The sequence below is a fragment of the Egretta garzetta genome, unplaced genomic scaffold (assembly GCF_000687185.1).
Source record: "Egretta garzetta isolate BGI_Z169 unplaced genomic scaffold, ASM68718v1 scaffold788, whole genome shotgun sequence".
NCBI lineage: Eukaryota > Metazoa > Chordata > Aves > Pelecaniformes > Ardeidae > Egretta > Egretta garzetta.
Window position 1 is genome coordinate 306,149 of NW_009260668.1, and position 22,450 is coordinate 328,598.

The 22,450-nt window shown below is 36.7% G+C and overlaps 1 protein-coding gene across 3 annotated transcripts in view; it reads right to left on the bottom strand.

The window, feature by feature from the left end:
- HERC2 (HECT and RLD domain containing E3 ubiquitin protein ligase 2) overlaps positions 1-22,450 on the bottom strand; it is a 117,577-nt gene that overhangs the window by 11,824 nt on the left and 83,303 nt on the right. Inside the window, exons 67-86 of one of the 3 annotated variants that reach the window (XM_035901074.1) lie at positions 21,916-22,056; positions 21,348-21,539; positions 19,264-19,417; positions 18,464-18,571; positions 17,176-17,307; positions 16,509-16,667; positions 16,299-16,417; positions 15,790-15,915; positions 14,728-14,883; positions 14,456-14,571; positions 14,132-14,330; positions 12,695-12,909; positions 11,752-11,929; positions 9,902-10,063; positions 8,660-8,751; positions 7,642-7,781; positions 6,422-6,609; positions 5,551-5,748; positions 2,669-2,752; positions 229-1,872 (exon numbers count right to left, since the gene is read on the bottom strand). In XM_035901074.1, coding sequence (XP_035756967.1) covers positions 1,870-1,872; positions 2,669-2,752; positions 5,551-5,748; positions 6,422-6,609; positions 7,642-7,781; positions 8,660-8,751; positions 9,902-10,063; positions 11,752-11,929; positions 12,695-12,909; positions 14,132-14,330; positions 14,456-14,571; positions 14,728-14,883; positions 15,790-15,915; positions 16,299-16,417; positions 16,509-16,667; positions 17,176-17,307; positions 18,464-18,571; positions 19,264-19,417; positions 21,348-21,539; positions 21,916-22,056 — 2,862 coding nt within the window. In that variant the 3' untranslated portion in view covers positions 229-1,869. Of the gene's footprint in view, positions 1-228; positions 1,873-2,668; positions 2,753-5,550; positions 5,749-6,421; positions 6,610-7,641; positions 7,782-8,659; positions 8,752-9,901; positions 10,064-11,751; positions 11,930-12,694; positions 12,968-14,131; positions 14,331-14,455; positions 14,572-14,727; positions 14,884-15,789; positions 15,916-16,298; positions 16,418-16,508; positions 16,668-17,175; positions 17,308-18,463; positions 18,572-19,263; positions 19,418-21,347; positions 21,540-21,915; positions 22,057-22,450 lie in introns of those variants that run through there. The other 2 variants (XM_009645649.2, XM_035901076.1) reach the window with 2 other exon arrangements.

Genomic DNA, 22,450 nt, shown 5'->3' on the forward strand with positions numbered 1-22,450 from the left:
AGCCTTCCAGTGTATCAGCCACTCCTCCCAGTTTTGTGTCGTCAGCAAACTTGCTGATGGTACACTCCGTCCCCTCGTCCAGGTCATTGATGAACAAGTTGAACAAGACTGGGCCAAGTACCAAGCCCTGGGGAACTCCACTAGCTACCGGCATCCATCTGGACTCTGCCCTGCCGATCAGAACCCTCTGAGCCCTGCCATTCAGCCAGTTCCCAATCCACCTCACTGTCCACTCATCCAACCCATACTTCTTGAGCTTCCCTATGAGGGTGTTATGGGAAACAGTGTCAAAAGCAGAGAACATTGAACCAGGACATCCTTTGCAATATTACATTCCTGAAAGTAGACATTCTCCTTGGTAACAGAAATTTGTTTCCCTTTTAAGAGGAGAAAATTCCTTTCAACTGCTGTGATAATCTCTTTCATCTAAAGGCAAAGATATAACATTATTATACAGCATTATGAACATATCTGCCCATAGGCCATAACACACTGTCCATTTAACACCACATGAGCTATACCAGTACTCAAATACTAGGCAAATCTGGTCTTCTAGTAAGAGGGTCAGTAAGTAAACTTGAGCACTGGAGCCCCGTCTAGACATGTAATGATTAGTTCACTTTCTGGCTCAGTCTTCCACTATTGCATTACACCTTCCCAGAACAAGGCCCAAGTGCTGTTTTGGAACATTTCACTTAATGACCATTCCCAAAAAGTAATATAGATAAAACTGCATCCTACAAAGATGTAGGGCATCTTCTGCCCTACGCAGTTCTCCAACAGTGTCCCAAACTGTCTCTGTGCAAGAAAACTACATAAAACTACTGTGTCCTACTATCACAAGGCTCCCAACAGAAAAGATCCAGGACCAAGTAGTATGTAAGATGAATGTGATCTACTCTAATGGAATCTGGTCCTTGTAGAACTTGACCTCAGGGCAAGGGAATGGTGTTTAACTTGCTTTTACATCACAAGTTAGACAGCTGTTATGTCCAGTTTTGGTACTTCCAAAGAAACCACTGAACAACAAGGTAAGCTGAGGAAATACTTTTTTTAAAAATGTCAGTGTCTGGAAAACAACTGTAAATTAAGAAATCATCTGTTTATTTTATATGAAGGAAGATGATGAAGTGAATTGACTGCACCATATAATATACAAACTGTAAGAAGAGTCTTCTGAAAGGAAAGGGAGCTTAAAGCCGAGCTGCAGTTAAACTCACAACTGCAAATAAGATGAAAATTCTTAACATTGACAATTAGCTGTTTGAGACTATGTAAAGCAGCGTTGAATCTTCAATTAAATATTGTAAAGGATCAAACAGTTTAAGAATCCACACCTTCATTCTCTGCAAAAGCTAACTCAAGAAACTGTGACCCATGGTTGGTGCTGTGTAATCAGGCAGATTACAAACATGGTCTTTCTCAGCCTTCACTTAGCTAAATCTAGGACAGACTTGTGTTACAGCAGTATTTCATGTCCCCCAGAAGCTATGACGAAGGGAAGCCCTGCAGCTACCAGTTCTTTTCTAGAGTTCAAGACAGATTCAAGTAACAGTCTGGAATACAAAAGAAAGCCTAGCTTAATTAATTAACTCAACAGTAGGAGGAGGACACTAGGAAATGAGCCCCAAACCTACTCACTAGTTTCCTGCTTAAGTACTTGCACCACTTTATTGGACTTTCTGGATTCACACACACACAAAATGTTACAGGAAAATCTCTGGCACTCTCTTCAGCTTCCAATTCCCAAATAATAAACTAAACCAATACATTTTAATCACATAACATTACCACAAGAAATCTTGAGCGCCCATAGAAAATGGCAAAGAAGCAGAAACAGGGTCCAGCCACAATAGGATGTACTTCTGTTCACTAAGAGAAAACTAATTAGTCCAAATTTTCACAATTTCTCTATTCTAACTTTACAAAGAGTAGGTTTTCTTGCTTTTTACAATATACAAAAGAAAGAAAACCACCAGTAAATGCACGAGTACTCTGTAAGACTAGGCTTCAGTCCATTTAAATGGAAACAATGTTTTACTATTCTATGTTACAGAAATATCTATGGGAAAAAAAGACATATCTGGCCTAAGGCACAACATTACATTTTCTAACGTCAACGATAAGGAAAAAAGCCCTTTTGTATCAAAGAGTTCTGCAATCAAGATGACCACATGTGATGACCAGCAAAGCACAAGAGTTTATCAGCCTGATTTTTAATTATACTCAGGAGCTTTTTTTCCTTGCCTTTTTTTTTTCCTTCATGTTCTCTGTTACGAAAGCAACAGCCAAATAATTCATCTGACCATTTGGAAAGGTAAGAAAGGGATCAGAATCACTACACTCTTAAATTATCTCATGTAGTGAGTTTTGATAAAGAAGTCCTTTGTCAAGCAGGACATACTTTGCTCATTGGAGTCTAAATCATTCACTTAATATTTCAACAAGCATCCCCCTCCCCCCAGACAACTACAGTGCAGATGAAAACATACTGAAAAGAAAATGAGCAGCCCCTGCTGCATTCACGTCTCTATTGTTTGATTCTCTGATAAAAATTCAACCCTTCAGCATTCAGATACCAAACAGCTGGAACAAAGGGACTTGACATATGTATAGCACTACGGGCTAAACATACAGACACTAAAATCAAAACTTCAGGTTAAGATACCTGTATTCTGTTGAGCTCTACAACTGGCCCATGCTGACGATCTCTCACCATAGTTGCTTGCACAACTTTTCTGAAGGCTGCCTCCTAAAAAAGGAAAACAAAAAATTAAAATAGTGGGAGAATTGCAATCAATTAAGAAAGCTGCACATATTTCGCAGATCACCACATACTTAGTTCAACTCAGGAAAAAAAAAAAAAGACTCTTCAGCAGAACAGAGAAACTGATCCTGCAATACCATCCTTCAGCAATTTCCTTTTGAGTACATCACAAAACACTAGAAAAGGCATAACACCTCTGAGTCTTTCTTTAGAAGAAACGGAAACAAGCATCAAATACTTTTGAAATACTGAAAATAAACAAAAGCAACAGAAGATAGCGCTGTGAGATGTTAGTCAAGGATCATGTTATTTCTGCTAATACAATTCAAGCCTTAAACAGTTGGGACACTAAAAAAAGTAAAGAAGAGAGTCTCTCCGGTATCATGCAAACTGATCCTGCAATACCATCCTTCAGCAATTTCCTTTTGAGTACATCACAAAACACTAGAAAAGGCATAACACCTCTGAGTCTTTCTTTAGAAGAAACGGAAACAAGCATCAAATACTTTTGAAATACTGAAAATAAACAAAAGCAACAGAAGATAGCGCTGTGAGATGTTAGTCAAGGATCATGTTATTTCTGCTAATACAATTCAAGCCTTAAACAGTTGGGACACTAAAAAAAGTAAAGAAGAGAGTCTCTCCGGTATCATGCAAAACCACAGCTTGAAAGGGTGCACTACACCCAGATTCAATTACTAAGCAACCAGTATGCTGCTGAGTGCAGGTATAAATAATGTATGTATATGGAGAATAATTAATATCAGAGAAAAACAATCAAAAAAGCCAAAGATAAGATGTTCTTGCTATGGAAGGCAATAAACAAACAACAAATAAAAACTAGACTTTTCATGCAAATTCAAGTATCTGAGGTTCTCTCACTAAATACTTGGATCTAATTTTACACTGTCAGTTTCAAGCAAGCTTTAAAAAGATTATTGAATCTTTAGAATCTCTGAATCATAGAATCATAGAATGTTTTGGGTTGGAAGGGACCCCTAGAGGTCATCTAGTCCAACCCCCCTTCAGTGAGCAGGGACATCTTCAAATGGATCAAGTTGCTCAGAGCCCCATCCAACCTGGCCTTGAATGCTTCCAGGGATGGGGCCTCCACCACCTCTCTGGGCAACCTGTTCCAGTGTTTTACCACCCTCATTGTAAAGAATTTCTTCCTTATATCTAGTCTAAACCTACCCTGTTTTACTTTAAAACCATTACGCCTTGTCCTGTCACAGCTGGCCCGACTAAAAAGATTTTCCCTATCTTTCCTATAGGCCCCCTTTAGGTACTGAAAGGCCGCAAATCAGGTCTCCCCGCAGTCTTCTCCTCTCCAGGCTGAACAAGCCCAACTCTCTCAGCCTGTCCTCATAAGAGAGGTGCTCCAGCCCTCAGATCATTTTTGTAGCCCTTCTCTGGACCCACTCCAACAGGTCCACATCCTTCTTGTGCTGAGGGCTCCAGAGCTAGACGCAGTACTCTAGGTGAGGCCTCACCAGAGCAGAGCAGAGGGGCAGAATCACCTCCCTCAACCTGCTGACCATGCTTCTCCTGATGCAGCCCAGAGTACGGTAAGCCTGACTTAAATGCCTAGATATAAATATGGCATTGCAACTTCCGGTCTCTCTGTTCAATGCTTTTGGCATAAAATATGCCTATATCACATTTTATCTTATATCTGAAGCCTTTCTGCCACTGTTCTGCAGACTCTTAAATTATGTTGAATGTGCCTCCTGCACACCCATTCCAATACTTAACGACATATACCTAAAGACTCCCTAATAATAGCACTAACATACGAAAGCGTCATGAACAGAATAGCTAGGATTTCCCTTTCCTTTTTTCCAATTTAGGTTTTGATGAAAAATGCATGGTCTTCTCTTGGTCTGTGAAGCATGTATACTGCTGCATTGCTCAGTTACTACGCAATTTTACTGGAGTCTACAGAAAGAGACCTTGAGACAATACATGCTAAGGGGTCTAGCTACAGGCCATGCATCTTATTTAAAAGGACATAGAAGAACATAGAACAGCACTACAGAGGAAAACTTAACTGCTTCCGTTTTCAAATGTATCTCCCAGCAGATTTTGTCTGTTCATATAAGGTTATTGGTTTTTGTTAGATAAGTTGCTATGGCAGTGAGAAAACTCAAATCCAAAACTGATGAACATACTGAAGGCAAGTCATGTTTTTAAGAATTTTTAAAGGCCTTTTAAAGGCTTCCCATATCTGAAGTTTTGAATAAGCGTTGTAGTCTTGAAGCATTATAATTATCTAGATTTTCTCACGACTGACTTCACTTACAAGTATAAAAATCCACTTTCTTTACTGATTTGAGATTGAATTCCTAGGCATCCTGTCCTCACTTTTAGCCCATTCTAAAACAAGTTTGTACCTTTGTAGAGCTTTGGATCTACCAGTATATCACCTGATCATGACAACTGCAATATAAAAAGCAGAAAATGACCATTTCATACCTATCTTACATTTTTTTCTAGGATATCTTTTACTGAATACTCTTGAAGAATTTGGCTATACTACAAACTGTGGATTTACAGTGTTATTTTCAAGTTACAAAGTTATTTTCAAGATCAACACAAAAAGCACAATGATGAAGAATTGAGGAAAACTAATAAAAAGAACACATTCACAATGAAGGAAGTTTGCATAATCAGAAAGCAAACATTTGATATACAACTTACAGAACAAATTGAGATACATAGTTTAAACAGTACATTTCACTTACAGTTACAAATCGCTCCCTTAAAAACATTCTGATAAATACCTTTCCCTGTGATATCAGTATTCCCCGTAATGTGTCAAATCCAACTGAGGGTCCTTGGCCAGTTTCATCAAGTCTTCCTTCAAGGTCAAACATTGGAATGCAAGGACAGAAGAGTTCAGAAATGTGATGCAACAGCAGAAGCCTGTTTCTCAATGAAATTATGGGAATTTCCTGCAGATGATTGTACTCCATAGGAACCTATGATAAGGCAGTGATATCCAAATGTAAATTAGAATTATTATATATTTTATTTTATTAAACAGAACAACAATTTATAAGATTTGTAGGTAAATTTATATTAGAAATTCAGATATTTGCTTATTCACACTGTCAAAACTTAATGCATGGAGTTCAGTTGTTTATTGCAGTTACTCATAGTATCCATCTAAACTGAAACGTATTAAAAACACAACAGTTAAACTATTCTTGCATACCATATTTTACAATTCTCTTTATCCATAAGCAGATACATTTTGCATCCTGTCATCACTACACCCAGGCATTATAGTTGAAAGACAGAATATTCAAAAAACAATCTTCTCAACATAAAGCAAGCAATGAAAAACTCCCTTGGAAGGCATGTGATTTTCATAGCTGCACTACAGAATTAAAATTCCTGTCAATTTGCAAACTGAGTTACTGTTCTGCATTGGATTAACAACTGAATGAAGAGGCTTTCTCATGTCAGAAATTTGGAATACTTCTTTGGAAATATGGAAGTAAACCAAAGTAACTGACTCAAACTTGAAGCCAAATCAAATCACACTGAGCTTATGCAGGCATTTAGAAAGGAAACACATCTACTGAAAGATCAGCAACTAAGCATACCAAGTATGTTTAAAATCTGAATGTAATAAGCCAAAAATATTACCTGTGTAGGGAGCTTGCCAGCATTAGCAGGTTTACTGGTTGACCAAGCTAAAGTATGTGCTGAGCCACAGGCTACTCTGTTGATCTTTTTACCCTGAAGTGCTGCAACCAAGCGTGGTCTTTGGATGGCATTAGTTGTTCCATCTCCAAGCTGCCCTTCATCATTATCTCCCCATGTATACACTTCCCCTAAACCAATAAAAATAATTAATTGTTCTGAAGGTAAGACAGAAGCTTTTTGGTTTTTTTTTTTTTTTTTTTAATTAGCATTTATAAATCATTTAACTGAATGAGGCCTTGGACTGTAATCAAGCTTACTAGGACTGATAGCCTTCCTGAAATCCACTATCTAGTTCAGGTAAATCTTGAACGACACGGTTAGACCCATGGTCTATGTAGAGCAGCTAGTATAAGATACATTTATTTCTTCATAGTTTGTATAACTTCAAAGTTCTGTTCCAGAACAGGAGGAAATGGTGGAGAAGAACAACAGATAGACCAGAAACATCCTATCTTTGATAGTTTCATAGCAGAAAAAGCTGATATTAAAAAAAGTTAGAAAAGCTTAACATTTTGTATGAGACAAAAGAAAAAATCCTATAATAGTTTGTATTACTAAAGACAACATTAAAATGGTGCTTACTGTTGCAAGATAATTGGAAAATACTTTTAAAATAGCAACCTTGTTTCTAAGCATTCATTTTCTGCAGCTATATCCTATTTCACTAGCACCTATAACACTCAGTTATTGTGCAGACCTGTTAATTAAATGTGGGAGTGGGTCTGCTACAAAGAATATTCACTGTCTCAACCTGCTCTGTAAGAAGCAAAGTTGTGCAGTGCTTCATTTAGCAAGTTAAACTCAGCAGGTTCAGAAGACCCTGAAATAAAAAAAAAGCCAAATCCATTCATTCTACTGCTTGACCAATCTGTAGTTAGTTTGAACACTCTACAGTTTTCTTGGACCACCTGTGTTTATGAAAACCGAACTCTATTTTTTATTAATTAAAAACCTTCAGTTGGTTTTATGTGATCATTTTAAATCGATTACATGCTTGCTGCTCAAGAAATACACAACATCTGCAAACACAAAATATGTCCATGCACATAAAGGAGCAGCATTTTTAGCAAGGACAACCTACCAACAGCTGACTAAAAAATAAAATTTAATTTTTTTCAAATTCAGTCCTGAGAACTAAGTAAATTATTTGATTTTTATACCATCTTCAGTGCAGCAAACACAGTGCAAAGACCCAGTAGCAATTGCAATGACTTTCTTTCCTTGGAGTCCCTGCACTTGTCGTGGTCTTCTAACATGGTCATCAGATCCATGGCCTAACCGATGATAATCTCCTTTGCCCCTGCACAAAGAAGGTAAAACATTTCAAAACTGTGTTTTAATTGTGGAAAAAACAGAACACCAGACTGCATTTGATCTGTAGATGAACAGTCCAATACCAAAATATTCTCCAAATATTCAACATTAATCATCCCTAGCTCATATGACATGGATGTGATTCTGCTGATACAGTAAAAATTCTTAAGCCTCCGATATGCTGTTCCTACTTATTCTGTGTAGGTCCTTCTACCAGTTGAGCACGGGGTTGTTTGGGTTTTTCTCCTCTTAAAAGGGTCAAGCATTAGAAGCATTCATCTGCAAAGCCAGTATGGTTGCTGACCTCAGAGACTGGAACTTTGTACATATTAAGGATGTCTCTAATGCCATGCAAACAAGGGGGCAGAAGGATGTTGGGAAGGTATTTTGCTTCATCTTTTTAAATGCTTAAGTCTAGTAGTTTAAAGTACAAAATCTGGAATGGTGTAAGTAGATTAAAATAACGAACTAAAACCAAATTCTCAGACTACAGCCACCACAAGCTAGACACAATTTTGATAATATACGAGAATGTTATTTATGCTATCACCTTCCACACTGCATGACACTTCAGGCTTACACTTCTATTGACCTCCTTGGAACCTCTGCATTTTGCAGTGGTCAGTGCCTGGAATGACAACTCTGTGCTTAGGTCTTTAAGACAAAATACTTTGATTTTTCAATTATATAGCACTATAAAATGTTCCCCAAAATGGTAGATTTTATTACTAATCAAGACAGAGGAACACAAAAAAGTTTTGATAGAGGGTGAAAATCAAAACAGTGAAGGCAGTATAACACTAATACCTGTTGCAGACAAGGTTACATCTAACACTGTCATAATAACTAATACAAAATATTTACCATGTATATACTGCTCCAGATTTGGTAAGAGCCACAGAAAACTGTGATCCACATTCTACTTTAACCACTCCAAGGCCTGTGAGAGAATCAATCTGGGAAAAAGAGTATCAAATGAAATAGAAGTTAATTAAGGAGGCTATAGTTTCATAGACTGCATTGTCTTAAGTAAAATGTAATGTGCAAGTGGGTAAGTGTCTATATGTGTATTTATAAATTAAAATATGTATGTAGATCATTTAGCAGAATTCTACTTTCATCTTTCTACCATTTACTACTTAAACATTAAAAAGCAGCTCAGATTTGGCAAACTGTTGAAGATCATCTCTAGTATGTTTTGCCAATAGTTACTCAGCAATTACCCCTTAGTAGAAACAGTAAGGGTCTGTCTCCATATCCTCAGTAGCAATCATCCCTAGCTTCTATGTGGATATGATTCTGCTGACATTGTAAAAATATTTAAAGCTCCAGTACACCATTCCTATTTATTCTGTGTAGGTCCTTATGCCACTTTACCATCAATCCTATGGGTCTGATGATTAATGAAACATAAATAACCCATCTTCATATTGTGTTATATCATGCAATAAAAAACTTATTTGGGACAGGCTGGCAGGCTTTGTCCATTTGGAAACAGAATGGGGACACCTGTATCCAGGTAATAAAGTGCAATTCTGGACTAACAATCTAAAATTCACTGTGTGCAGGTATATTCAGTGACATATACGTTTCTCAAAAACAAACAATGTTCATCTTCATAACAAGTGCCGGAATTCAAATTACATGGCTAAATGGATTTCATTTGTAACATATGAAGAAATCCCAAGTCAATCAGGCATTCACATCAAAGGTTTAATATAAAGTAAGATTACTTTTTAATCAATTGATACCCTTTTCTGGAATGAAGTTATGACTTCAGCAGTGGTATGGAAATTTATTAAGACAAGGAAATATGAAGATCTCTTGGCAAAATCTAACATTTTGACAGGAAGCAAAATTAAAATGAGAAATACTGCTGGAACCAGCAATGTTCTCCAAAGAAAAAACCTTCAAGTGCAACTTTAACAGCCAGCACAAAATTTAAAGACTTATCATTGTAGCCTACAAAGTTCATTCTCAACAACAGTCAGAAGAATCCTGATGTCCCAGGATGGGTGGAAGTTTGCACATATTGGCAAATCTGTCTTCAGCATTCTCCATCAACCTCATGGTTTCTAAAACAATGAAGAAATTGCATTCAAATACCTTCATTGGTACTTTACAGCCATCACTGCCTCCTCTCCCAAGTTTTCCATAATCTCCATCACCCCAAGACCAGACTGTATCATCATCAGTCAGGCACAATGTCTGTGCATCTCCGCTGCCACAGGCTATGTCAATCACACGGTAGCCCTGGAGAGCTTCCACCTGTAAAGACAGCACTCATTTTTGTTCACAATAGAAGACTCATTCGTTTAGTTTCAGAAAAGATCACAAACCCAACTTGAAGAGGTGCTTCACTGGAACTAAAAGTCTGAAACACTGCGGGAACAAACAAATAAAGGCAACTCAAAGGGCTTTGCTCTTTTTCAAACCAGCAAAATGGAAACTGTATTTTAAATACTGGATTATTATTTTTAATTGGTGAACTAGTTAAACCTTTTTGGCCTAAAAAGTCAGGGAAAACAATTCATACAAAACATGTGAAGTTATCAAAGACCATATTCTGTTGAAATAATTTCAGGCTCTCTGGATGAGTATTGTATACAATAAGGAAAAAAAAAAAAGAAGTCTTATTTTCAAATACTCTTACTAGTTTACAATTGCACTTTCATTGTAATCTGAATTTAATCAGCATCTTTTGAAATGCTGCCATCTAGTGATGAAGCACGGGATTTGGATTCATCAAAGTAAAAGGATGGTGACCCACATATATGGCATCTTCCCCATCGTCACCCCTACCTGAAATAGATCATAGGTAGCACAATCCATCATCCAAAGCAGCATGAAACTTCATGTACTTCAACTCATCTACAGATTATCTACTTTCATAACTAACCAAGAACATGGAGGGGGAAAAAGATGTATAAAGATGTATAGAAAAGCTAGGTAGACCTTGTTTTTTGGGGGGCAGGGGAATGAGAACATCTGGATACAGGTGATAATGTCCTAAAGTGGACTAAGAATGTATGATGGCTCATCCCACAAATTCAAGCACTGAAAAAAGTTAATACTCGTGTGAATAGAAATATATGCACAGAGCTATGAATAAAAATAACAAACTAACATTTAGTTTGATTAAAATAATGTAATCTTACCCTTTGCTGTCTTTTCAGCAAGCAAACAGGTAGCAAAATGACCTCTTGTTTCAAAGGCAGGGCAGTTTTCTTAATGCCACTATTCTAACTTAAAGCTCTTACAGTCTTGTTCACAGGATTACCATGGTCTGAATTACAACTCATCAGCTAATTGGTATAGTCATTCTTCCTACATTCCCTACTGTCCCAGTTCTCAAATTTGCCACTTAATAATCAAATGGAAACAGCTATCTGCTTCATCAATAATTGCTAAACTCAAATTTCTTTAGTAAATAGCAATTGAATACTTCGTAACTACTTAGGTTAAATTCTCACTAACTTAGTATATACTTCAGTAAGATCTCAGTATTCAATCATGAGAATTAAGAGTATAATTACATCAGGAAAAAAAGCAGTTTGCAAGTGACTAAGTGGCTATCACTGCAATCACTGGTATATTTTCCAGGAAGTAACAATGAGGGGACTCAGTAGACAAGCAGCTCACTTGTTACTTTCAGTGCAATCTACTCCCGTGGAATTTACTTACTGGGGGGTGGGATGTTTGATTTGGGGTTTTCTTTTAAGTCTTCTTTAAAACAAATTCCTTATAAGCTCTTCAGTGACCTCTAGCAAAGTTTTGCAGCTCCACTTTCATTTCGTTCTTCCCATCCATTCTTATTTTCTAAAGCAACTATTCGTTTTTCACAAATACATGCCACCATTTTGCCCTTTCATTCTTTACATGCAGAAATGCAAAAAGTTACAAATCAGAAGGTAAGACCTGGACTAAGACTGTACAGAATGCCAAAGGTTTCTTACCAGTTTAGGTTTTAGTTGGTCCTCGCTATCTCCATGCCCAAGGCGTCCATATCTCCCCTTTCCCCATGTAAAAAGGTCTCCTGCAGCAGTAATACATGCGCTGTGTGCTCCCCCAGCAGCAATGTCAACCACTTCTATACCTCTCAGAGATTCAATTACACGAGGACGATCACAAGGGCTGAAATGAAAATATTTATCTTGACAAAACTTTTAGAATGGACCGTTCACATTCATCTATGTATGAAGAGAGGTTTTTAAAATCAGTATGACAACACCTAAAATAATTATTTGCTTTTGCTCCAGTTTAATATCCTAAAGATTCATGTTTAATTAGTCATTCAGAAATATTTTTAGAGGCCTATAAAAGCTAGAAGTATCTTACCATATGTTATACTACAGCATTACAGCTAAGCTAAAACTACAAAACCACGTCCATTAAAATCTAGTCAAAGCTAAGCATTTACACTGGAAAGTCAGTCCAATTTAAGATACATTATCAAAATTTCTAGCATAAAATGCACTATTGTCCCCCACAGAGTGCAGCATTCCTTTTTTCTTTTTGGATCAGCACACTTATCTCTAACGCAACACAACTTCTCCTTTAATGTAGGCAACAATGCATGTGGAGATCAGAAGCAGAACAGCAGTTTTGCTCCCTAAAGCGCTTTGAAGTTCCACACACCTATGAGACAGGTCCCAAAGGAAAGCCACTAGACTTCAGCATCCACAGATATGTTAGAACACGACATCTAATGGCAGAAATCAGAGTAACTGTTTGTCTGAAAAATATTTTATGGTTCTTCGATTTAAAAATGTACATTTCCACATCACTACTGAATACTGACTACTATAGGCAGTACTCACGTAGCACTTCAAATACAAAGCAACCACAATAGGTACCCATTAATAGCTTTTAAAAATAACTTCTTAAAGTGTTACTTACCTTCGGTTTCCATGACCAAGTTTACCATCTTCTGCTTCACCCCAAGAATAAACTTCTCCCTCAGAAGACAATGCCAAACAGTGCTTTCCTCCTGAGTTCACTGCAACCTTCTTTATAAACACATGTTGAATGGATTCCAGTAAAGTTGGAGTAGACACCGACTCAGTTCCTCCAATTCCAAGCCTACCACCTGCTCCATATCCAGTGGCATACAGCTTTAAAGTGAAGAATAAAATTTGATTTTGTTTGTCTCTTGAAGAACATTCATTAGAGCTGCAGAGAAGAATTCTTAATGAATGTATACTAGAATACAGTTAAAGGAAAGCCTGAAAAAACAGTTTCTTACATGTTTCTATACCCTAATTCTGGAAAGTAAGAAATATTTTGAAATATTTCACAAAAAAAATCATGAAAATATGGTTACATTCAAGTCAATATAACTGTCACTGACTTAAAAGATTTCACTTTAAATCCTAAGGCTGATTTTGTAAAAGTATCAAGAAACCATAGCTTTGCATGGTAACATTACAAAATCATCTATCGTCTGTAGGTCCCTTTCAAGCAGCATTATTCTAATTTTTTTCTTCTGTGGAATATACACACCTAAACACAGTTGCTTCTTCCCCTTCCATCCCATAAAAAATACAGTTTTAAGTATGGCTTTTCATTTTCTTTTTGTCTATCTGAAAGTAAATTCTCTCAATAGAATGATGTCAAGCAATGTCATTCATCTGTCTCTTACCCTTCTGTGAATCATTAATGAGGATGATACTGGCTGCTGAGGAATCATTACAGTATGTCACTAGATAAATGTAACTGTTACAAAAAGCTCTAGCTAAAATTCTCAATCACATTCTTCACACAAAGCTGCCATCTGTATCAAAATAAAGACTTTTTCAAATTCGTGAACTTATTTTTTTTCTCCTATACCTTATGCTAAACCTCTGCATGGTGCTCCTTTTCACTCAGGATTTAAGCATCTGCAAATTAGATCCTGCAGTATCTAATTTACAGGCATTTAGCCAACTGTGAACAATCTCAGATTCCAATTGCACCTCTCCCCTGTCAGACACACATAATCCCCATCACATTTTACTGTCTGTCTTGTTTTATGGGACTCTGTGAGCCTGTTACTTGTATTCAGCTTTGCCTTCCAAAATCTGATCACAGTTTTGAATTGAGAACTAAAGTATGTGTCTTGTTTCATGCATTTAATGCTATAGTGCACTGAATTCCTAGACCACACTGGCTGAGTGGGTATAGTTCAGTTTCTTTAAAAAAATAAAACAACAACAATAATATCAGCAAATACTAATAATAACAATAACAGTAATAAGAAATCTGTGCTTTGGACTTTCTTTTTTATTTAGCCAAACCCATTCTGACTGAGGATGAAATATTACAAGAGAGTCTAACATGCATTTGTTGTATCCTTACTTTTCCGTCAGCAGTCACTGCGAACAGAGTCTGTTCACCACCAATTAACTGCACCGGTCTAAGGGTAGCAAGAGCTTCACATGGAGTTGGGACTTTGACTTTTGCCCCTTCAATCCCACCAAGCTGTCCTCTGTGATTGTGACCCCAACCATAAATAGTTCCGCTGCCTCCAGCTGAAAGTGTCCAATCATCGGGCCGTCTGCAGAAAATTCAAAATAAACAGAATTTTAAAAGAGTTTTTAAAAAGTCACAAAAATTGCAGTTTATCATTGTACAACAACAAAGCATCACAAGACCAAACCAATGACAGTTGAAAGAAATAACCTATTCATCCACTGGACAAGTTGCTCATCCTGTTCTCTCTTAAAGACATCATGGCACTCATGAAGAACATCCATATTTTCATTATCTGCCATTAATTCTCGGATTTTCTTTGCCACCTGTAAAATATTTTGGATTAAACAATATTATTCAAACTATCAGTTACTCCTATCACAGTCGGCATAAAATACTTCAAACTCAGTATATCTTTTAAATGAAACACTATGAAACACTTATGCATGTTCCATGAATAGTTTAAAATATTCCTACAGTACCTCATCAAGGAAAAGACGAGGTAATGGTGTCCTTTTATCAAGAGCCACAGCAACCCTGGATGCCATACAGTATCTCCTGAACCAGGCCCATTTGTGTGTCTCTGCACAGCAAGGGAGAGTGTCCAACTCCAGATCACAAGCAAGAGCCACAAGCACCTGCAGACAATAAAAAAAACATTTTAGAGATGTATCAAAAATGTATAATAAAAATTAATATGCATTTGACGTAGTTCAACAGCTCGTAGATCAGTAGGGTCTGACCACAGTCTCAGACACAAAGTGCAAAGGACATTTAAAACCATCTTCATTACCCTCATTGATGGGGCAGCATCAAGTGTACCCACACTATCTCACATAGTTATGTATCTAATTTCCTCTTCCAATATAGAAATTGTCACATCCCCACTGTGGAAAAAAAACACTCCTAGATTAACTTTTCCATGTCAAATATCATGTGCTGAACTTTTTACCTTCCATTTCTAAACTAAGTCTCCTTCCTACAAATTAAATCAATTTTCAACTGATTTTTGACTTGATTCAAATCTCAAAGCAATGTTACTGATGAAGATTGTGAACAATGGATTACTTCTTCTCTGTATAAACTTTTACATATTTTAAGAATTTCTTTTCCTTAATACCAGTAAGTCCTATTAATTTAACTTTTACTACATGGGAGGCTTTTTCAGCCTTTTATTCTTGTTGCTCTTCTCTAGACTTCCTCAGCTTTTTTATTTGTACTTCGAAGTACAGTGTCCAAAACTGAATAGTTTTCCTTTAAGACATCCTTATTTGTTCCAACTAAATGTAAATAAAACCTTCAGAATATTTAAATAAATAAATAGAAATGTACACTCTTATTAGGACAACTCAGAAATCACTTACCAAAAACCACCTAGTTAGGTACTCCTTATTCTTTGTTTGTATATTTGATTCTCCTTTTAGAAGTAGTATTCTGATTTTGTCAGAAACTATTTCTGATACAGGACTAGGGGAGCTTACCACATCTCACAAAAAGATCCAGAACTACCATAATGAATTCTTTACTGATTTGTACCCCATTACCTTAAAGAAAGGGCTGTGGAGCAATTGCTTGCCACCTCTCACAATGGGATCTTCATAGTCAAACTGTCGCTGCAAAGCTTCTGGAAGACCTTTAACCAAAGCAGCTAAAGCACTCCCTGTGAAACTCTAGACAAATCACAGAACTAAGAAGTTAGTCTTACTGTCTGTATTGCAAAAAGTAAATTATTTAGGTGACAATGACAAAACATCAGTAATTTCCCAAACTACAGTTAGCTATGTGAAGTATCATCTACATCCATTTCCTAATACAAAAACATTTCTATCACTTTTTGGCAATTCCAAAGCCACATCTATATAGTATTGGAATTCGTAATTTATTTTTTTTTTTTAAGCAGACTTGCAGACCTGTGCAAGAAGGCTATTCATTTGCACACTTCATATTTTGCCATTAATAACAGAAATGTTGTACATCAGGGCTAGCATTTTAATGCTTCATATACATTTTGATGTGAAAAATGTTGAGGGAGAACACATCGCTGCCTTCTTACCAAAGCTCGTGTTTCTCCATCGTTATCCCCTAGAATCCGATTGATGTTAATAGACTGGCCAAACTCTGTGGTGAGCAGTTTCCGTAGTCTCTGCAGGGCCCACATTCTGTGGCCAGCAGCTAAGGAAACATAAGCACACAAAGAACGTAATTACTTAAAACAATCGTTTTAACTTCGAACAAATAGACTTAATGGTAAGACTGCACCTACCTAAGGCACTCAGTTGAGCACAAGCTGCAAGAGAAGCTGCCAGTCGAGGAACTATACTCCTGTTGGAAGCAAAATTTAAGCGAAAATCCAACAAACACGTAACCAAATCCATTGAGGGACATGAAAGAATGCAACGATCTGAGAGAAGGTCTTTAGGGCCTGCAAGAAACAAAAAGCAAAACAACAACAAAAAAAGGTGGGGAAGATTTGTCCTCAGACTGAAATAAGAACAGAACATAGGCAGGATTTAGCTGACCGAATACAGCAGTCTAGAGTGCCAGTCTGTAGCTGAGTTGGTCTATTCCACCTCCCTTTGAAGGGACTGGAAAAAAGAGGCACTTTCATTACATAATTCACATAATTCCAAAGTAGACGTGTTTTTTTAAAAAAAAAAAAAAAAAATAAAAAACATTTTGTTTCAAAAGTATCCTCTCTTCACTGATGAAGAGGCCAACTAGAGTGACTACAAAATATTTTTATCTCTTCCCTATGTACAAGTACACCTCTCAGGACTTTGTTAGAAATGTTTCCTAAGTATGAATGAAAATGTTTTCTTAGTAAATGAACTGTTGAACTTTGGCATGTAAATACCATGCAATAAAGGCAACTGTAAAAAACTGACATCTACTCTCTTGCCCTTCTGTAAACGTCATACATGATACCTTACCTGCAGCTGGCATGATAGGGTAAACAGTGAATCGCCATCCCCATCCATTCACAGAGCCATCACTGATGAACTTCCACTTTAGTTCATCCCCTGGAATTCGCAGTTCACTAGACCAATCTGACCACTCACGACCTGTTACAGGAGGTAACATGAACATATTAATCTATACTGTCTGAGCCAACATGCAAGCCACTCATCCATAGCTACTTCCCTCCATAGTTATATATTATGAACATCACATAGATGCATTCAAGAAAATGAGATATATAAAGCACATGAACATAACTATAAAGGTGTTGTATTAACGAAACTTAAGTCTTAAACAGTTCAATTAGTACAGCTAACAGATACCTTCAGTACTTTTAATACCACATTCAAAAGACAATTATGAGATCTTGCTAAAATCCATTGTCCTATTTTCAAATTATCTTTTCATATTACAAAAATATATAACATACACATTAAATAAAGCTTTACAGCTCTTTCCAACCAGGAATCCAATCAGAAATATCTCAATAATGAAACACATGCGCATCTGAAATAGTCTGGGGAAACACAGGTCAACAGTAAAAGTCCACATCATGACTGCTCAGAAATATTAAGCACAGGCAGTAACTACTGAGACCCTTGCATATAATATAACGTATTGGTAGGTTCAATGTAAAATTTGATGAGATTAAAAATGTTCCTCTAAAATTTACTGTAAATTATTAGTGCATAAAAATGAAATCAGACGTAACAGGATAAAAGATGTGAAGATTTCATGTAGTGTCACATACATAGGCCAGAGCAGAAAACAGAAAGAGAGCCTAGCTATTATTTGGGGTATTTGACAGCAGAAGAGCATTTGTCTTGACTGTATGAAAGCTAAAATTTCTGTAAGTATTACTTGAAAAAGAAAAAAGCTAACAAAAGAAGTATCCTTTTCCAATCGTGTTCCAATTGGTTAAAATGGACTTTGATTATACATAAATTCACACAAGGTAGCAGGGGTGCTAAACACTGATTTTATTTTTTTTTTACGCTCTAACTGCTCTTAGGAAGAGCATGATAACATGCTCTTTCAAGAGATTCTCTATATTCAGAGATGCAAGATCACTCTTACATGTCTGTGTCTATACCCTACATCTTTTTTAGTTTAAAACAGGGTATCAATTCACATAGTTTTTCCATTTTTTTCTATTAGCATATCCCTCACAATATGTCAGTCACAGATGGTGGTACATTTCATTCAGCATTTAACAGTAAATCACACAAGGTATTTTTAAAAAGCACTAGTTCTCATAACCTGATCGGACGGAAACAATTCTGTTGACACCATCCATTATGGTGAGTGGATCGTGACGCCGCTCTGTAGAACACTGGCGATCAAATTCTACCCTCAGTCCCTCAGCACCTAAACAGCAACAAAGAGTTTACACATTTCTACAGAGCTATCAATACCACGAACAAATGCAGTATTTTAGAAGTCCACATGAAATCAAATACAGTTCTTTGGAAGCCATAGGGCTCATTAATAAAAATAACTTCCTTTGGTTTAATGACATCATTTGTCTAATTTCTTCTTTTTGAAAAGCTTACATCGTAGCAAGCTCATGTGAGTAGGGGCTAGCAGACAGAACATTCCAAACTAAAGCTGCAACAGACAAAAAAAAATGTCTATTTACAGTTAAGGCAAATAGCTCTTTGTTGCCTGTACCTTTTGTTAAGTATGAGGTAACATACTGAAGGAAGCACTAAAGGAAAGGACAGCATTAAAAAGAAAAGAGTATTTCCCTAATGCTCAAGAAGGTAGGTGTTCAATTACTGACCCTGAAAAAGACTCGGTCTTTCTCAGCTTCTTAACTGAACAGAAAATAGCAATGATATACAGCTGCAGTCACAGCCAGTGAACCCAAAAATGCTTATTTCACAGGATTAAGGTGTACATGCAGTATGTAAGTTTTAAGAAATACTTCATTATAGCAAGAGGATACACAACATGGCTTTAAAAGTTCAATACACAATTTTGCAAGCTAAGGAAAAATTTTATGCATGCAGGCTTGAAATTAACTGAATTTTAGTAATGTAACTCTAAGAAGTCTATACCTGGTATTTTAACTGTACCACTAGAAGATGTATCATCAGTATATGGGTGGCTGCTTTCTACCACAACTGGTTGTGAAGAGAGGCGACCACTTTGTGAATCAGTTGCTACATCTTCTAGTTCAGTAACACACAGCTCCAACAACATATCAGCAACCTAAAAAAATATAGTTTACAAACAGTTGGATTAGTCCAAGAAATCTAAGCCCGTTTCAAATCTAAGCAGTTTCAAAAAAAAAAAAAATCATGAATCTCAAGGTTAAACAAAAACAAAAAAACCCCACAAAACCCCAAACCACAAAAAACACCTACAAACACAAAGTTGTTCAGCTCCCCACTATTAATGCTAGAAGCAAAAACCCAGAATTAATGTGTAAGTGCATATATAGCAGGCATCTAATTGGGGCTGGGAGGGAGACAGCTACATCTCAAACCCAGAACAGTAGTATACATAGCTGACCATTGAAAATAGGGGGAGAGGGCAGAAAAAAAAAATTGTCTCTATATGAATAGCATCAGTTAGACTCTCCCATAATCCTCATTTACTCGGACAGAGATATTGTAAGATTTCATTGTTTAAAATTGAGGCTGTCTCGTCATTTATACAATTAATAAATAAATAAAATTTCTCTCAATTCAATGCACACTCCTTAGCAAAGTCCTTATTCATCTTTTTGGTTAGAGAAGCCAAGCTTAACAAAAGAATATAAAAATCAGCTTTATATAATCACTTCTGATGTTTCAAACCAGTCTTTAGGCAGTGCAAAGCCATAAATTAACTACATCATATGAGCATCTTAAAAGAAATGCATTGCTACTCCTTAGAAAAAATATTTGAAGGGTAAAGTGTCCTGGTTTCAGCTGAGATAGAGTTAATTTTCTTCCCAGTAGCTGGCATAGTGCTGTGTTTTGGATTTAGTACTAGAAGACTGTTGATAACACCTTGATGTTTTCATTGTTGCTGAGCAGGGCTTACACTAAGTCAAGGACTTTTCAGCTTTCCCTGCTCTGCCAGGTACACAAGAAGCTGGGAGGGGGCACAGCCAGGACAGCTGACCCCAACTGGCCAAGGGGCTATTCCAGACCGTATGGTGTCATGCTCAGTATATGAACAGGAGAAGTTGGCCAGGGGGCTGCTGCTCAGGGATGGGCTGGGCATCAGGCAGCGAGTGGTGAGCAACTGCATTGTGCATTACTTGCTTTGTATATTCTTTTATCATTATTATTATTATATTTTCTTTTCCTTTTCTGTCCTATTAAACTGCCTTTATGTCAACCATGGGGTGTACTTTTTTTTTTTTTCCCCTCCCCCCTCCAGATTCTCTCCCCTATCCAACTGGGGATGAGGGGAGGATGAGTGAACGGCTGTGCGGTGCTTCATTGCCAGTTAGGGTTAAAGCACAACATAAAGCTACAATAAACATTAAACAACTTTCAGTTCATTACTGTAAGCAGATATTCTATAAATAATTCCTGATTTGTAACATTCTTTCATATAGATGCTGGTATACAGTATTAGAGCAATTCTGTTGGTCATTTGTCCCAAAAACCCACACTCACGGATACTTTGTAAATAGTCAGAAACTTCAACGCATCAAATGTTAATCTTAAATTTTAAGAAGAATTACTATATAATTAACAATATATTAACAGTATTTTTAGCTAGCAATAATTACTGCATTGATTTGAGAAATGAAGTCAGATACAAAACAAAACCAACATGGAAGTTTTTAAACAAACATTCCACAGATCCAGGAAGTAAGAACTGGGTTTAATTCAGCTTAATTCCAATAACCACAGCCTCTTGTCCAATACATAGATACAGTTCATTAAGCTTCCATTTTAATGTCTAATTGAAGCATGACAAATTGAGGAAATAGTCTACTATTGACATTTGTAGCACATGCATATATTCACATAATATTTCTTTTAAAATCATGAAGGTTCACATGCATTTAAGTTCAACTCAAACTTTCATGTTTATTAAGTTTCTCAGTATGCTGAACTGCACTTCAAATACAAGAAAATATTCTAGTAAGCTCTAAGAAAAAGGACATGGTTAAAATGCAACAGAAACAAAACCTGACCTGTGGGTAAGCTGTGCCCATACCAGACAGCACAGCCGAAAGAACATCTCTTCCCTTTTCACCTGCTCGGTTGGACACAGCAAGCTTTAGCAGGTCAACCATGACTCGTGTGTCATCTGGTACTAAGAGACTAGTAAACTCATCCAAGTACTGCGGTTCTGGACCAGATACTTTACTTTGACTTTCTACATCCTACAAAACAAATTGCGGAAATATTTAGACAGTGGAGATGAAAGAATTATTTCACTGAATCCAAACAAGTTAACTTGTCTGAAGAAGTTTAAAGTTTAAAACACAATTCGTAACTCTGGGATTATATGGCCCCCAAATTATCCTACTGTTAAATCCATTTCTCAAGTGAAAAAGCTTTCCTAAAACTAACCTCCTTTAACTTCAGACAAAAAAAAAAAAAAAAAAAAAAAAAAACCCCACAACCAAAAAACCAAAAAAAGCTCTGTGTCTTTGGATAGGTTTTAAAAAATGCAGTGAATTTATAGAATTTATAGTCAAAACTGCTTGATAAAACCACGGTAAGGACTTAAGTTTTAAGGAAGGTATTGAACATTACTTCTTTGGTTTTTGTCATGGTTTCTGCAATAATACTGGCAGCTCCAGGATCATCTGTGACTGGAATGAAAGGACGGGAAGAGGCAGCAGCAGCTGAGGGAGTTACAGCAGACGGTGTCACAGCATCTTCTGAAGGAACAACCTACCCAAAACAAATAATAACTAACAAAAGCTGCAACAAGATACTGTAAAACATTCAAGACTAATTATTTACTAGAAGGGCTTACATTCAAAGACAGCAACAATTTAAAAGCAGTCATAAATTCAAAACCAACAGATTTTCCCCCTGTATTTTTAGCTTCTATTTTACGTTCCTAGCACAGCAAACCAGCCAACACCCCCCTCAATACCAGCTGCTACAAAAACATACGATAAAACATCAGTGCCTGTAGAAAAAGTCTACAATGTAGAAGAGAAGCCCTAACAATACATGTCAAATCAATAGTCTTTTTAAAGATCTCTTCAGTAGCAAGTCTTTTCTTTTTTTCTGCTTCTGTTGGCAGTTGGGAATCAACAGCGTAGAATCCCATTCACGT